Source organism: Danio aesculapii, chromosome 13 (genome assembly GCF_903798145.1).
Source record: "Danio aesculapii chromosome 13, fDanAes4.1, whole genome shotgun sequence".
In the NCBI taxonomy this organism is placed as follows: domain Eukaryota; kingdom Metazoa; phylum Chordata; class Actinopteri; order Cypriniformes; family Danionidae; genus Danio; species Danio aesculapii.
Window position 1 is genome coordinate 13569347 of NC_079447.1, and position 17465 is coordinate 13586811.

Genomic DNA, 17465 nt, shown 5'->3' on the forward strand with positions numbered 1-17465 from the left:
GTGTTTTTTTGTCACCGCACACTCCTATTTTTGCAACTCAAACAATATTATTTTCATGTTATGACTGACATATGATATTAATATTAATTAATTATATTTATATAAATATTATTAATATGTGTCTACATTGTCTAAAATGATAAATACAAACTCTGACATATGAACTTATTATTATTTGTTATTAAATTATAAATTTCGAGCTAAATAAGTGAACACAAATCTGCATTTATTCATTCATTCATTCATTTTTCTTCAGCTTAGTCTCTATTTTAGAGGTGGCCACAGTGGAATGAACCGGCAACTAATCCAGCATATGTATTATGCAGCGGATGCATTTTTAACAGCAACCCAGTACTGGGAAACACTCATACACACTGATTTACACACACTCATAGACTACAGCCAATTTAGTTTATTCAATTCCCCTATAGCGCATGTCTTTGGACTGTGGGGCAAATCGGAGCACCATAAGAAAACCTATGCCAACATGGGGAGAACATGCAAACTCCACACAGAAATGGCAACTGACCCAGCCAGGACTCAAACCAGCGACCTTCTTGTTCTGAAGTGTCAGTGCTAACCACTGAGCCACCGTGCCACCAATCTGCGTTTATTTGATTTTAATCTTTAGACACTAGTCTACATTGCTGTTTGATTAGGTGTATGCAATATTTTTATTTATTTATCCCAGAAATGTGGCATTCCATATTATAAATTCAGTTCCATTTTTATGACTAGATACATCAAATTGACAGAATCCTATAGTAGTATACTGACTACTGTATACTGTACACTAAAATGTGAATATTTTATACATCAAGCAGCCCTTTCATACAGTACACTGCCTGCTCTTCTAAAACAAACTGCAATTAGCTGCATATATTGCACAGAGATCACATGAAGCATTAAAACACACATCATAATAGATGCTATATGAAGTGATGAGCGCTGCCTGAGCCGTGACAGACCTGTTTTACATGAGCACAGCAGTGCTGGGATAAGAAAACACACATACAAGCACAGAAACACACACACACATACACACACCTCTCTTCAAACAGCAGTCTGAACACACGCATTCACTGGCCAGATTGCTGGAATGAGGTCACAGGCACAGGGAAACACAAATAGGCCATGAAGTTTGAACTTATTTGTTTCCTTTCAGCAGGGAGGTGACAGCGAACACTTCCAGAAAACACACACACACACACATACACATGTACACATACTCTCTCTTTGAGACAGACACTCTGGCACAGACTTGTAAAAGAGAGTTTGCTCCTGTGTGACAAAGAGTGCAGTGAGAACAGGTTCAGGTTTCACTCAGACTATGTCTACATGAATCAGACTTCACGAGTTCACACTTGCAATAGTTTCAGAATAAAGCGTATTTGGCGTGCTGTCCGGGGAGAGGGCTCTAAGCTCGGGGAAAACACCCAAATTCGAGTTATTCCTCTTATCAGGAAACAGAGAGGAATAGGGATTCGAGCGAAGTATCTAGCCCGGCCCCAGAACGCTCCCCCCAGGATTGTAATGCTTAAGAGGTGAGGTGACGGGGTGGTGGAGGGATGCTAAAGTCATAAGATGCTGCAGGTAAGACAGCTTTGGTATATATAGGGGTTTGGTCAAGAACTGATTGGATAATAGAATAATTGTCAATGACGTATTTGATACTGAAACTTCCGCGAGTGCTCCTCCCGAAATTTGTTTATAAAACATCGCAAAGCGTGAGACAGAGAGAAATGCCCACCACGGCTTATCAACAAGTAGTCAGAGTGCAGAGTGTATGTGGACTATTTTGAAACTTGACTGCCACACGTGTGTAAGAACAGCTGATGGTGGCCATAGAAACAACAAATAGCAGAGGATCGCGAGCTCACAAACGCATTTAAATCATTTTTTACATGGTTTTAGACGTGATATGAGAATATGAAGAGTTAACCAGAAACAGTACAAGCTGTATGGAGCAGTTACAAGTAACACAATTAAAAACATAATTTGCAAGCTAGAGAGAACAAGAGGCAACCATTTTAATTGCACTTAAGTTACTTACACTTGTGAAAGGGAGGAAGAAACTGATCCATGAACTGTGTACTGTAAAGTTCCTGTCAAGCTCTGACAAAGTGCCATACATCATTGGTCTTTTCTGATCCTTCCTTTAACAAATGGCTGACGAATGCCCCGTTGTAAGCGTATAGATTGCTGAAGCACTCATCAGAAAAATGACGGGAACACAGCTCAAGGCCAGGGCTATAATGCTGAGGTATTTTTGCAAAAATAAACTTCAACCACTGACTCTTCACAGCCCCATTTTTGGGTGGGGAAAATAACACTAACTTCCCTCACATTTCAGAGCACAGCGTCTTCGCGACATGATTTAAACAGGTTCTGCTACAGTGTTTGTGGGCAAGGCTGGGGGTTTCAATTTTCCCGGGTCTGAATGGGCGGGGCTTGAGTTTCGTATCGACGTCATGCCGACACAGCTAAAGACTTGTTCCAGCAGCGATTCATTCAAACCACTATAAGTCAACTCTTTTATAGATGAATCAATAGATTTAAACACAGTGCACTTTCAGATTTAAGCCTTAGCTGAATATTTCACCTCACTTTGAGCTGTGTTACACACTTTAAGCATTCATTTGTTAAAGTGTAAAAAAGACAAAAGAACGTTTAAACGCTACGCAGAAACTCCATTGAAAATACTAGGGTCAAATTAATTTCATTATTTTAAAGACATTGGCGTGGAAAAATGGAATTTAATGCTGTTTTTTTTTAAAGAAATCAGATCTTAAACACGACAATTTTGTATGGGATGACAATTCACCGGAATCCCTGTGGCTGGCTAACTGAAATTCTGTGTGCATTTACCCCTTTTCAGTTGCATCTAGGGGCGTCGCTAGAACCAATTTACTCCAGTGCATCTCCAGTGCCCCAGTAAATGCTTTGACATATGATTTACTTCATATGCAAGTGTGTTTATTAAGAGTGGTAATTCCGAAATAAAGACGTTATTCTCTATGTGCAACCGCTCATGCTGGTGAAAGCAATGTGTTTAATCAAAAAGCAAACTGATGCATCTCCGCTTGTGCGCAGAGAACCCACTGCTCTTCTGCCGGTGCGAGTCCCGGTAGATAACATGCGCTGCAATAAAGCAGGTTACTTGCTTGTCACACGCCGCTCATGCGTTGTAAAACCGGCATAACAGCCTTTTTTGTTTAGCTAGTCGACAAAACTAAAGTTCAAACAATATGACAGTGATCTTACTAAGCATGCCTCCTGATAGATTTTTTTGTGTGAAGCAAAAAGGAGGGATGACGAGTCAGAGAGGTAAGACTTAATAAACCTAATTCTCTGCCCAGTGTCAAGTCTTAGACAACAGATAATTCTATAAAACATCTTTTTTTGAATTTTAATGATTTGTCTTTAGAATTTCATTCAAATGAAATTAATATTTATGCAAAAGATTTCTTAATAGATCTTAGCATATCACTCCAAGTGTGTCTAAACATTGTTTTCCAGGTACATTTAGAATAATAATTGTATAATAACAAGAATACTTTTATATATATATATATATATATATATATATATATATATATATATATATATATATATATATATATATATATATATATATATATATATATATGTATGGGGGGGGGGGGGGTGCCCCAATAGAGCTTTATGTCTAGCAACGCCCCTGGTTGCCACAAATAGTAATCTGTCAACAATGCTCATTAACACAACTCCTTTTCAGTTCCCATCTCTTTTTACAATTACAAAAACTTTTTTTCTACAGCGCTTTTACAATGTAGATTGTGTCAAAGCAGCTTAACATAGAAGTTCGAGTAAATTGAAATGGCTTCAGTTTTACAGACACTGTGTTACATCTAACAGTTACAACTATTTCTAATAAAACTCAACACGTTTACTGATGCTATTCTAGTACATTAAAAATAGTAGAGCTACAGTATAACTCCTGATCATAACATTTTTTCTCCAGTACATAGTCAGGCATTATATCTGTGCGTGAAATAATCAAGGAACTTAATTATCAAATTGAAAAATGCACATCAGAGTTCAATTCTTTGTACCTTGCTTAAGCTATATCTAAGATGACTTGGCAGATCTTTTAATCTCTTGATCTTTTGATCTCTGGCTACTTTGATTCTTCAAACAAGTTTGCAAATCAGATTAAAATATCTGGATGAATGAATTTGGGATTACTGTGAGTGCATGTGTTTGTTGTGAAGGACAGCTCTATTGATCTTCGAAATCATGACCGTCAATGCAGTGATTGGCTGGTGGCTAGATGTCTGATTAATATTCAATTACCAGCCATGTAAGCAAGACAACATAAAAATGTGTGATAAATAAAACCCTATTAATCAACTATCAACAGCATGCAAGAACCAAATAGACGGAGCCTTTTGATACAAACACTGATTGAAAAGAGACACAAATGAAGGTTTTAACTAGTGTATCAGTCTAGTTTGAAGCAAGATGCTGCCTGTCTCAGAGAGTCTGATGGCAGATTAAATACATTCAAAAACTATTCCTGTTTGCTGTCTGCTGTATTAACCCCCTTTAACATCCACTTTAAGAAAAAACATATATTTTTTTATTAAACTGTGTTCCTGACACCACACTGTAAAACCCAACAGTCAACTTTATCAAATGAAATGAGTGTAGTTAACTCAAAATTGACTGAAAGAGTTTGAAGAGTTTTGAACTCAGTGTTGAAGGTAATGGGTTAATTAAATACCTCATTACCTTCAACTTAAATGGAGTAAGTTCACAGCACTTATGCCAAATAGGCTTACTGTGCGTTCACACTGAAAGTAGTGAGAGCGTCCAAGGTCGCTCTGGCCGCCCTGGCGACAACGCTGTCTGCCTTCAGCTCCGGCGGCGAGAGCGTCAAAATTTGCTACATTGATCTCATATTTAAAGGAGCCGTTGCAGCGTATCAGTTACATTTCTGCATATAACAGGCTTTCTAGCGTGAAAATGTTGCGCACATCTTATCAAATTTATTTTATCAAAGATCAAGTTGCGTGTGGTGTGGCTTTGCTCCGCTTAATTATCCAATGTGTCCATATGTCTGAAATATCCTGAAGCAGCAATACTGTTTTGTACTGTCGCAGTTTTGTACTGTACTTTGTACTGTTTTGTACTGTACTTTCCTGCGTTTTTAAAGATAAATATATATAACATTAATGCACATCAGTAACTTGCCAGTAACTTATTTAATGCATGTTCCTGTAAGAAAGCATTATAAATAATTGAAAATCCGGCGACCGCAATCATCAAATGCCTGGGAACAACTGTGGTCGACACAGGTCTGTGTTCTCTGAACTCCTCTCAAGCGGTGGACTTCTTCATTCTGATTGCTTGCCACTGAACTGCGTCATAGCTCATTACCATAAATTTGACTTGATTTAAACTCTCCTCGACGCTCACTGGCGAAGACACGCCACGCTGCTCTTTGCCGCTTATTGCTGCCGGCTCTCATTTAAAATGAATAATTTCCGGCTACTTTGACGCTCTCGCCGCTTTCGATGTGAACAAACGGTTACAAAAAAAACAAGATATATCCAAGTGCAGCAAGTGGACAGGCCAGGTACAAAAATCCAACAGAGACAAAAAGTAAAAAACAATAAACAAAGTATATCAAACAATGTTTCAAGAGTTCACACTTAGCTGATGATCCATCAAAAGCTTGTTCGTCATGCTGTCCCAGGAGAGAGCCCTGAGCTCAAGGGATCCTCGAGCCAAGGGCTCTCTCCCGTTCGCAGAGCGAGATGGGAGCTTGAGCTCAGGTTGATCTCAAAAACTCTCCGGCTGCAGTAGCTAAGGGAACACTTGAGAAGAGCTAGACAAGTGCCTGATTTGATAAATCTGTTATGCATTATGTATATTTTTTGGATGGTGGGAGGAAACCGGAGAACCCGGGGAAAACCCATGCGGACATGGGGAGAATATACAAATTCCTCACAGAAACACCCACCGGCCTGGCGGGGGCTGAGGTGTTCTTGCTGTGGGGCTAACAGTGCTAACCAATGGGTTGCAATGCCATTTGATCTATGGTAAAGGAGGAGAATGGCGAGGAAGGGTTTTTTCTTCTACACCAGGGGTGTCCAAACTTTTTGGCTAAGGGCCAGATGCAAAAAGAAAAAACGTTGTCCCGGGCCACAGGAATCACACAGACACGCATGTAAATCACACAGACATGCATATATATATGTGTGTGTGTGTGTGTGTGTGTGTTATGGAACTATTTTAATTCGTCGACCAGCTGTATTTCTAGAAAGGCTTACATTTTTTAAATCTTGAATCTTCTCTGGGCAAATTACAGTTGCAACACTCATCAGACACTACTATATAAATTCTCCTTCAGTGAAGGGTTTCCTGTGCTGTGCGATTAGCTGAGCTACCTCATAACTAGCCAGCGTAGAATTTTCTTGCACTTTATTAGCACGAAAAAAAAACTGCTGTTGTTGAGCTGATAGGGCAGCTGCTAATGGTTTTACTTTATGATCTTGTTCGGCACCAGAGTAAGAGCTGAAGGCCTGATGTTTTGTTTCATAATGTCTTTTAATATTATATTCTGTCATTACTGCAACTGATTCCTGCCGAATTAAACAAACACAAAATCTGCTGAACTCTGTGAAGAAATACTCTTTGCCCCAACGTTACTGAAATTTCCTGCACTCACTGGTGATTTTGCTTTTTCTTGGCTACATTTATAAAGGCTACATATATTCAATGTAAAAAAAATGTTAAATAGGTAAATATTTATTAACATTTTAAATAACTGCTTTCTTATTGTGTGTAGTTTCAAATAAAATTATTATTCCAGACATTATTGCTTTTATTACTATTACCATTAATAACAATAATATTAATAATAATAACAATAATCATAATTAATATTAGTGATTTCTGAAGGATCATGTAACTCTGAAGACTGGAGTAATGAAGCTGAAAACTCATCTTTAAAAATGATTCAATTAAATGATAAACTACTTTTGAGCAGTTATTTTATAGTGCAACATTTCACAATTTTGCTGTATTTATGATTAAATAAATGCAGCCTTGGAGAGCAGGAGAAGCTTATTTTAACATATTTAACAATCATACTGACCCCAAACTTTTGACCAGTTCTGTATATCGGCGCTTCAGAGCACCAAGCACAAAAACAGCCAGACACAGGAAAAGTTTCTTTTCCCAGGCTGTCTACCTTATGAACAGTTAAATATTCCCCTACTGTGCAATAAATATGTGCAATACTTTCTCATACGCACTTGTACACAGCAACTTATATCAATATACAATGCAATACTTTTTACATTCGCACTTGTACACAGCACCTTATAACCTGTATATTTATAACAATCTGTACATACAACTCAACATGCAGGTTTCTTCACTAACCGCATCTGTTTAATGTTCATCATTTTTTATTATTATTATTTAATTTTTTCAGATTTATTTTGTGTTGTCACTTTATGTACACTGGAAGCTTCTGTAGCCAAAACAAATTCCTTGTGTGTGTGAAGCACACTTGGCAATAAAACTGATTCTGATTCTGATTCTGATATAATTATTTATAAGTGAAAATGTGCACTTTAATTTTGACAGACATAGTCACCAAATATAAATCTGAGAGGTCATACTTTCTCATACAGAGCCTCATTCCAGTTGTCAGGTTTTGTAAAAATTGATCTACTGAATTAATCAATCTATTAAAGAAACGTTGGCTAGAACTCTGCATTATAGGCTTAAATTATAGAGAGACATAGCATACGAACTGAGACTGCATCAGATTGCGAAGCAGATCAGTGTTGATCTTTCTTTCGAGCTGTCAGTGCGGAAACAAACAAAACAACAGGCCTAATACAACATATTATAAGATTAATATATGGAAAAATTATCCATATATAAACAGATAAACAGCTCTCGGTAATATTGCAGCATGCTTTCACTTTTGCATTAGACATGAAACACACATTTAACGGTAGCAATGACATCTCGTCTTACATATATATATTATCTCGCCTTATACATTATATATATAAATATAAAAGGGGCGGGGCATGTCAGATACTAGAAGGCATTTGATTGCATGGTCAGAATATTTGCAGAGAAACTGAAATATGATCCATTTAGGTGCAAGAGAAAAAACAGCAAACTCTGGATGTTTATATCTTCTAAATGTAAATGTTGTTACTATTTTGGAGCACACTAGATTCTAAATATCCTTAAGGCTAACATAATTATATTAACATAAGTTTAAAAAATTTTTTAAAGGACTTTAAAGTTACATCTTCTGGTTTGTATCCAGTATTTTCCGTTGAGATCTAAAATCTGACCTTGCAATGGCAAACATAATATAAGCAATAATAGTAATTATGATGCATACAATATGTTACTTTAATAATAAATTTGCAATATTTGTAATGGAAATACACTACATTATGTTTATACCATGTACCATTTATAGAATTTTACTATACTATATGACTTCCGGTCTGTCTCTTGTTGTGTGCAGTGGAAAGGCAGCTTAAGGGTCTATTTTTGCTGAGATAGTATATAGCAGGGCTGGGCAAACTCAGTCCTGGAGGGCCGGTGTCCTGCACAGTTTAGCTCTAACTCTAATCAAACACACCTGCTTATAGATTTCTAGTGATCTGAAGACACTGATTAGCATGTTCAGGTGTGTTTGATTAGTGTTGGAGCAAAATTGTGCAGGACACCGGCCCTCCAGGACCGAGTTTGCCCAGGCCTGGTATAAAGTGTTGTTGTTGTTGCTGTTGTTATTGTTGTTTTGAAAACGAGTGCATAAAAGAGAAGGAAATCGCTTATATATGGCTGCCCTGACCTTGAAATGCAAATTTTTTCTGCAATGAATGTGAAAGTAAAGCTCAGCTGTGCCTGTGTTTGACATTGCAAGGTCTGATACATCAACATTAAATCATTCAAAGTATTGTTTGGTGTGGCTGAGAGGGGCTTGAGTTTATATCACGATATTGTAGAACAGGACCCAGAGGAACATCTGTTGTTCTTACAGAGCTCAGCAGACTCCAGATCTCAGTTGTTTATTTTCAGAGTTTACAGTCTCAAACGTTTCTCCTAAACTCATTTTATAGAAAATAAAAACTAATGAGACATTAAGGCACTATATAGCTGTGCAATTAATATGGATAGCATTGCTCAGAAGATTTAATTGTGAATAAAACTGATGTTAAATGATGGAAATAATACAAAATAATAAAACAAACCCATATTTTTATTTTTGGAGAAAAATGCTGATGATATTTGCCAGAGGAAAAAAGAAAGAGAAATACAAATACATGTTGATTTTTTGTCTGATCTTGTTCAATGTATTTAAAAAATAATACTTAAAAATACCAACAGAGTGATAAAATTAAATGTACAGATATCTTCTCTAAAACAAATTAAAATTTAAGTTAAACTAAAATACTTTCAATTGTATAGTATTACTTACACTACAACTAATCATCAGATTATGCTGGAAAATGTATTTTAAATTGTAATAATATGTGATAACAATACATATAAAATTTGGGAACAGTATATTATTTAACAACTGGAAAGTCCTACCTGCAGTGGGTAAAATAAGTATTGAACATGTGATGATTTTCCCTGGCAAATATATTTCAAAAGCTGTTGACATGAAATTGCACAAGACTTTTGGAAAAACCCAACCAATTCAAACATATAAACAAAACATAAGAACATCTGAGAAATGAGTTATGTGTAATAACAATGGAATGCCATAAGGAGAGAGTACTGAACTATTAAAATGTATTCAATACTTTGTAAAAAATAAACAAGTTAAAAAAAAGACAGGTTCAAGACACCTCTTGAAATTGGACGTATTGCTAAGGTGTGACTTTTACCCAGACATAAACAGTCTTCAAATCTTGACAGCTCTGTTGATCTCTTCTATGAACTCTGATCTTTAATTCTTATTTTCTATTGGATTTAGATCAGGTGATTGGCTGGGCCGTTCTAATAACTTTTAAAATGTTCTTTTCTGAAACCAGTTCAGAGTTTCCTTGCCTGTGTTTGCGATCATTAGCTATATTTCCAGCCACCTATTTTATTTATATTTTGGATTATCGCATAAAAATGAGTAGTAACTGAGTGAATAAACATTTTTTTTTATTAAGAAAAATGCACATAAACTACAATGGAAACACTTTTACCGAATAAAATCCAGTATGCACATTAAAAAAGTCATGTGATATTTTTCTAAGAGATCATGTGATGATAAAATGGATGTGATGGAGAGCATTAAAGGACAACCTTAAAGGCCAACAGCAAATTCCATTTTTCGTTTTGATATTTGGTGCGAGTTTATCAAGAAATTATGATTTTGTTCTCACTAATTGGATGGTAATGCTGCATTTTTCACAATTTATTGTTGTGATTCCAGTTTTGCACATACATTTTATTTGCACCTTATTTGCACCTTTGAATGGAAACCCTGGTTTCATCTTTATAATGTAGGTATTGAAACTGAAGCAGCTAATATTATTTTATATTATTATTAAAAACAATATTAGAGATTTCAGCTGCTTTCTGGTCTTTCCATGCCTTTTAAACCACCCTTTCTTCATCTGTTCAATACCCTTTTCCCTGTGTCATTAAATTTATTACACATTATTTCATTTCTAATCTAATGAGTTTTGTTTTCTTCATATGTATGGATTACTTTAGCTGGTCTAGTGAAAGTTGAATATCTGGTGAAAGTTTCAAGTCAACAGCACCCTTTAAAATGTTTTTTCTGTAAAAAAAAGGGATGTGTTCAATACATATATTACCTGCTATATATAATTTTGGCAGACCTGCAGTGGTGGTCAAGCATCCGCAGCTTCAACATGCTGTCATGAGCTCCGTCCGGGCTTTCAAATTCAGTGAACAAGGTGAAGAGGAACAGAGCTGTCAATACTAATAAAGATTTCATCACGGCCACTGAAAGTCAACGAGACGGCGACCCCGAGGGAGCGCGACAGAGAGAGCTGTCTGGATATTCATTTGACAGAAAGAGACGAAATGCTGAGAAGCGAGAGAGAGAGAAAGACTCTCAGCATCACACCTTGCAGCTCAGATTTTCCATGACTGCTGTTTTACAGACTTTTTGCTGATGAAGCGTCCCTGCTGAGTGTTGCTTTGCACCTCTATTTAGGTGCAGAAATGTCAGCAGTGATGGTTGAGCAGAATGTGGAGATACAAACCTGGCTGAAGACTGAGGATATTATGCTTGAGCCATTTTTTTTTGGTCTATTCTGGAATGAAAACATGGCAGTTTTATTTTTACGCGGCTGATTCAGATCGAGCAGATGCTATATGCAGAATGAACAGGAATAGTTTACCTAAAAAATGAACAAATCTGTAATTATTTACCATTTGGTTCCAAATTGGATGACAAGTTTTTTTCCCTCCTCACTTTTCATTTTCTTTTGTGAAGCACTAAAGGAGAAGTTTGGTAAAGTTTAAAAGGTGTAGAATTTAAACAAAAAAACATACACACTATTTTTTCACATTTAAAGGTATAGTTCACCCCAAAAATTTTATTCTGTCATCATTTACTTACCCTTGATCCAAACTTGTTTGAGTTTCTTCTGTTGAACACAAACAAAGATATTCTAAAAACACGGGTAACCTTTAACCATTGACTTTCATTGTTTTAGTTTTTCCTGCTATGGATGTCAACGGTTACAGTTTTATCAGCTTTCTTCAGAATACCTTTTGTGTTCAACAGAAGAAAGAATCTCATAAAGGTTTATAACCACTTGAGGGTGAGTAAATAGTGAGAAAATTTTCATTTTGGGTGAACTATCTAAAATATAGCACATAGGATACTTTTAGGAGCTTCATATTCTCTCTTCCCATTGACTTCCATTGCATTTAAAAGATCAGAGGTGTCAGTTCTGTCATCAGTTTCTGGCAGAAAGCGCAAAGTCACTCTTTGCTGTAATGCCAACCGACGTCAATGAAAAGTCACTTAACAGTATAATATTTCAAGTTGTTCAGATAAATTCTGTTAAACACTGTTCAACAGGGATGTTCACTGAATAATGTAAAAGGATGCTTATTAATTATTGAATCAGGAGTTTTGAACAAAACGATTGAGTCAACAATTCAATGACACATTCATTATGACTTGCTTTGTTTCTCAATGAATCAGCTGTTTGAATTAATCAATTGAATGAACGATTTAGTAACGTTTACCGTGACCTGCTTCCACCTACACAGTAAAAAAAAAAAACAGTATTTTGTTTTGCATTTATTTATGCTTTTGAACTACATGTCGATACCTTGGTCTTTCCTCCAACAAGCATTGATGTTTAAAAGTTTTATTGACATTTTTAATCGTTTGAAGTGATATACAGTAGTCCCTCGCTAAAACGCAGTTCACCTTTTGCAGCCTCGCAGTTTCGCTGATTTTTTTAGCAATTTGACATGATTTTTTTTACAACGCATTGCGTTCTCTGTCCTGATTAGCACATTGTGTTATGTGTCCTGATTGGCTGTAGACCACTGTCAATGAATCTTCTCTGTGCCGTGTCTCCTGTTCAGTACAGAATGCATTCAGCTTGCAAGATTGACATACATTTTCATTTACTAGCAGTGTGACTCTGAAGTGCCGTACTGTATGTTTGCAAGTTTTCTCCCCAACAAACATCATAATATTGACAAAACGTTCTGCACTACCAAAGGCTCCTGCGGTTGCACCCAAAATGCAGAGGAAGATGCTAACCATCGCACAAAAAGTTGGACTTTTGGACATGCTAAAGGAAGGTAGACGTTACAGAGCTGTAGAGCATCATTACGCAATAAATAAATCATCTAAAACAAATGTTTGGGCCTGAAAACAGGTTTTGATTTTGGTTTCATTCAATAATACTAGACTTATTTTTCCAAAACGTTTTGAACGCTGAGAGTGTTTAAACAAAAGAGAAAAGTGTGAAGATGTTAATGCCTGTGTGAGAAAAATGTAAAAGTGTGTGATAAGGGGTTTTACAGCCTTAAAACATCTTTAATAATTCACGGATTTTGCCTATTGCTGGCTATTTTTAGAACGTAACTCCCACAAATAATAAGGGGACCACTTGTCAGGGTTAGCAAAAGGTCTGGTAAAAAACTGGCAGTAAGTTTTCTGTTATATTACAGACTTAGTTATATTATTTCTTATACAATATATTTTTTCAAACTATTAAAATGTCAATAAAAGTAAAATTGCTAAACTGCACAGTTGAATTTCCAGCATCAGAAGTCAACAGAGCAGAGATCAAGATCCCAAAATGCAATTCATAACCCTAAATGAACAGGAACAAGTTATGAAATTAATTACCTGTTAATTAACATATATATTTTTTACAGTGAATCTAAAATTGGACAGGACATGTCTTGAGGCAGATAAAAAGAAAAAATACTCGATATGTAAACACACAAAAAACAGACATCTACGTGATGCACATTTGCAATCAGTGTCACAGTGAAACTTTGTCAAATCGTTGTGATGATTCTCATCCATTACGACACTACAGTAGCTGATTCTTAATTGAAAATAAGGCTGATACTATATTCCCTGAACTCAATATATTAGACTGTCCCTTCACACTCTCTCAGGTTTTTCCACTCCTCATTTCCTCTGATATCAGTCTAGAAGCATCTGACATACAGACCAGCATTTTCAGCGCTGTGACAGGAATCACTCCATCACTTTTGAAGATTTCTTCTGCTCTCTTCACTGAGATTGTGATTGTAATTATGTGCGACAGTTATTGATTTCATCCTGCAAGAACGGAGCCTCTTGAGATTTCTTCAGCTATATATAGAAGCATCTATGAAGGGTCTTAAGAGATATTTATTACCTACAGTACGACTGTTTATTCAATATAGGCTTTGTGGATTTTTCAAAATTAGGTTTTTGGACAGAGGATGCTAACACAAGATTACCATTTTCACCACATCTCAAGTTATGCGCAAATATTGTGCTTGATATAACATAGTGGGGGAAAACATTGTTTAAAGAAATGAAAAATATTTTTTCGGGGGCAAAAAAAAAAAAGAAAAAAGAAAAACGACATCCTCTAAAATACATCTTTATAAAGACACCTTTACTGACAGTGTCGTTCACACAAATTAAGAAATGTTTGATTCTTGTATTGTAATTAATATTATTATTTTCATTTATTTATTTATTTATTTATTTATTTATTTATTTATTTATTTATTTATTTATTTATGTATCTGTTTATTTGAGTATTACAAAAGTTTAACAAGACAATGTTTTCATTCGTTTATTTAGTTAGTTAAAGGGATAGTTCACGCAAAAATGAAAATTTACTTACTATTTGCTCACCCTCAAATGGTTGCACTGTGTACTGTGAAAATTTCCTTGCTCTGTTAAACGTCATTTGGGAAATATTTAAAAAAGAAAAAAAATGTAAAGGGGGGCTAATAATTCTGACTTCAACTGTATATATATATATATATATATATATATATATATATATATATATATATATATATATATATATATATATATATATATATATATATATATATATATATATATTTATTTTATTTATTTTATTTTTTTTTCGTTTATTGAGTTATGCATGTCTAACAAGACAAAATCTACTCTAGTACCAATGCAGTCTGGTCTTCACACAGCCCTGTCTGAGACCCTAATTTGACAGTGTTGGTTGTGCTCATTCCAGTAACCGGCTCTGCTGTGTTTATAAGACATGATAAGCTGCACTGTTGCTTCGAAAGTCAGGTCAGTGAATGAGGACAGTTCTTGGCTTCCCTTTTGCCTGATTTACTTAAAGCTGACCTCATTCCTGCTGGACCGGATCAGGACCTGACTTAGAGCGGGGGGCTGGGAGAACCGCCAAGGGCCCCGTCTGTACTAGAATTGATAGTGGCCCCGTGATCCACAGTCCAGCCTCCAGAGACATGGAGGACAGTTCAGGCCACTGGCAGAAGCTCACAATCATATGCCCTGTCCGTCTGTGTGTGTGTGTTTTCACTCATTCATGAATATTCAAAGTATCTCCTGGCTGATGGATTCTGGAATCGGTCTGATCGGTTGCTCATGTCCAGAGAACACTGGATGAATATTTGATTTGTTTGTTTTCTTGCTGTCCATCTAAGATTATGGATTATAAACATATGTAGGCCAAGCGTATATTTCTTTCTATACTTACAATATATTGTAAGTATATTAACTTACAATATACTGTCTGCTTGCACAGCAAAAAAAATAATTTTTTTCTACTTAGAAATGTCTTGTTTCTTGTCCAAATGTTTTTAAAAATCCTAAATCAATCAGCTTTTTAGACAAGTAAAAAATATGGTTTTGTTTTCAGATGAAATTGGTAAATATTAAGTGAGTTTACCTTCAAACATGCTAAATAATCTGCCATTTTGGTAAGCAAAATTGTTTTAGTTTTAAAATTACCTATTAAGATTATTTTTATTATCCAATGGGAAATCATTTAGATTACATTAAAACTCACTTCATTTTGACTTCATGTTTCTGAAAACAAAACAATATTTTAACTTGTCTAGAAAATGCTTTTTGATTTTATTTGTTTGATAATTGTTTGATATTTGGACTAGAAAAAAAAGAAAAAACTTTTGGATACTATATTTTGCACAATCTATTTCCCAAAGAATTCATTTAAATAGATTAGAATGTAAATTAATTTAAATTGGAGGAATAACAAATAAAATTAAAGTTAGAATTATTATAAAATTACAAATAGTTCATTAAAAAGTAAAGGAATGAATAGATGAATGATTGGGGTAAAATGAATGTATGGATGAATTAAAAGTACTAATTGGATAAATGAATGAATTCAAATGAATGAATGGATGGATGAATGAATTAAAATTAATGAATGGATGGATGAATGAATTAAAATGAATAGATGGATGGATGGATGGATGGATGGATGGAAGGATGGATGGATGGATGGATGGATGGATGGATGGATGGATGGATGGATGGATGGATGGATGGATGGATGGATGGATTAAAATGGATCGATGAATAGATGGATGGTTGTAAGGATAGATTAAAATATCCGGATGGATGGGGGGATGAATGAATTAAAACAGATGCATGGATGGATGAATTAAAATGGACAGATGGATGAATGAATTAAAATGGATGGATGGATGGATGAATGAATTAAAATTGATGGATGGATGGATAAATTAATGAATGAATTAAAATGGATGGATGGATGGATGGATGGATGAATTAATTAAAATTGATGGATGGATGGATGGATAAATTAATGAATGAATTAAAATGGATGGATGGTTGGATGGATGGATTCAAATGGATGGATGAATGAGTTAATTGATTAATTAAAATGGGTGGAAGGATGGATGATTTAATTAAAATGGATGGATGATGAATTAATGAATTAAAATGGATGGATGATGAATAAATGAATTAAAATGGATGGATGGATGGATGGATGGATGGATGAAAATGGATGGATGAATTAAAATGGATGGATGTATTGATAAATGAATGAAATAAAAATGGATGGATGTATGGATGTATGAATATTACCACAGTAGACTGAATGTTTAGAATGTAGAATCACTATTAACACATAAAAACACATTTTTTACTGTAACATACATATTTTATACATTTTGTAATGCTAGCATTAAAACATTTTCCAGCTTGAATGAATCTATGCTTATTATATGTGTCCTGTATTTCTGTGTTTGTTTTCAGGACAGTGCAGAAAATGAGGTGGACAGAAACAAATGCTGTACGCTCTGTAACATGTTCTTCACATCTGCCATTGTGGCTCAGTCGCATTACCAGGGCAAAACACATGCGAAAAGAGTTCGCCTGGTGCTCGGAGAGACACCAAGTCTGCCCACACCTACAGGTAAGAATCAAATTTAGTCTTTAGGTATACGCAATGAGGTACTGTATATACAGGTACAGTCCTGACTGTATATATGCATCAATATATGCATAAATACAGCAAGTTACTTTTTGTTTGTTTACCAAATTTATTGCATTCCATCCATCTATGAAAAGATTGTCTCAAAAATACATCTGTATCTGTAATGAGCTACGATAGCAGGTTTTGAGGTTGTCAGTACATACAGTGCATCCAGAAAGTATTGATAGCGCTTCACTTTTTCCACATTTTTTTATGTTACAGCCTTATTTCAAAATGGATTCAATTCATTTATTTCCTCAAAATTCGACACACAATACCCCATACTGACAATGTGAAAAAATATTTTTTTTAATTGTTGCAAATTTATTAAAAAAAAAAACCTGAAAAATCATAAGTATTCACAGTCTTTGCTTAATACTTTGTTGATGCACCTTTGTCAGCAATTACAGCCTTAATTATTTTTGAATATGATGCCACAAGCTT

At 35.2% G+C, this 17465-nt stretch overlaps 1 protein-coding gene across 1 annotated transcript in view; it reads left to right on the forward strand.

Moving 5' to 3' along the window:
- The window catches only part of zgc:171482 (zinc finger protein), a 193498-nt gene that overhangs the window by 79428 nt on the left and 96605 nt on the right, over positions 1-17465 (forward strand). The window contains exon 4 of the mRNA XM_056471557.1: positions 16802-16961. Within this exon, the coding sequence (XP_056327532.1) occupies positions 16802-16961 (160 nt within the window). The remainder of the gene's footprint in view (positions 1-16801; positions 16962-17465) is intronic.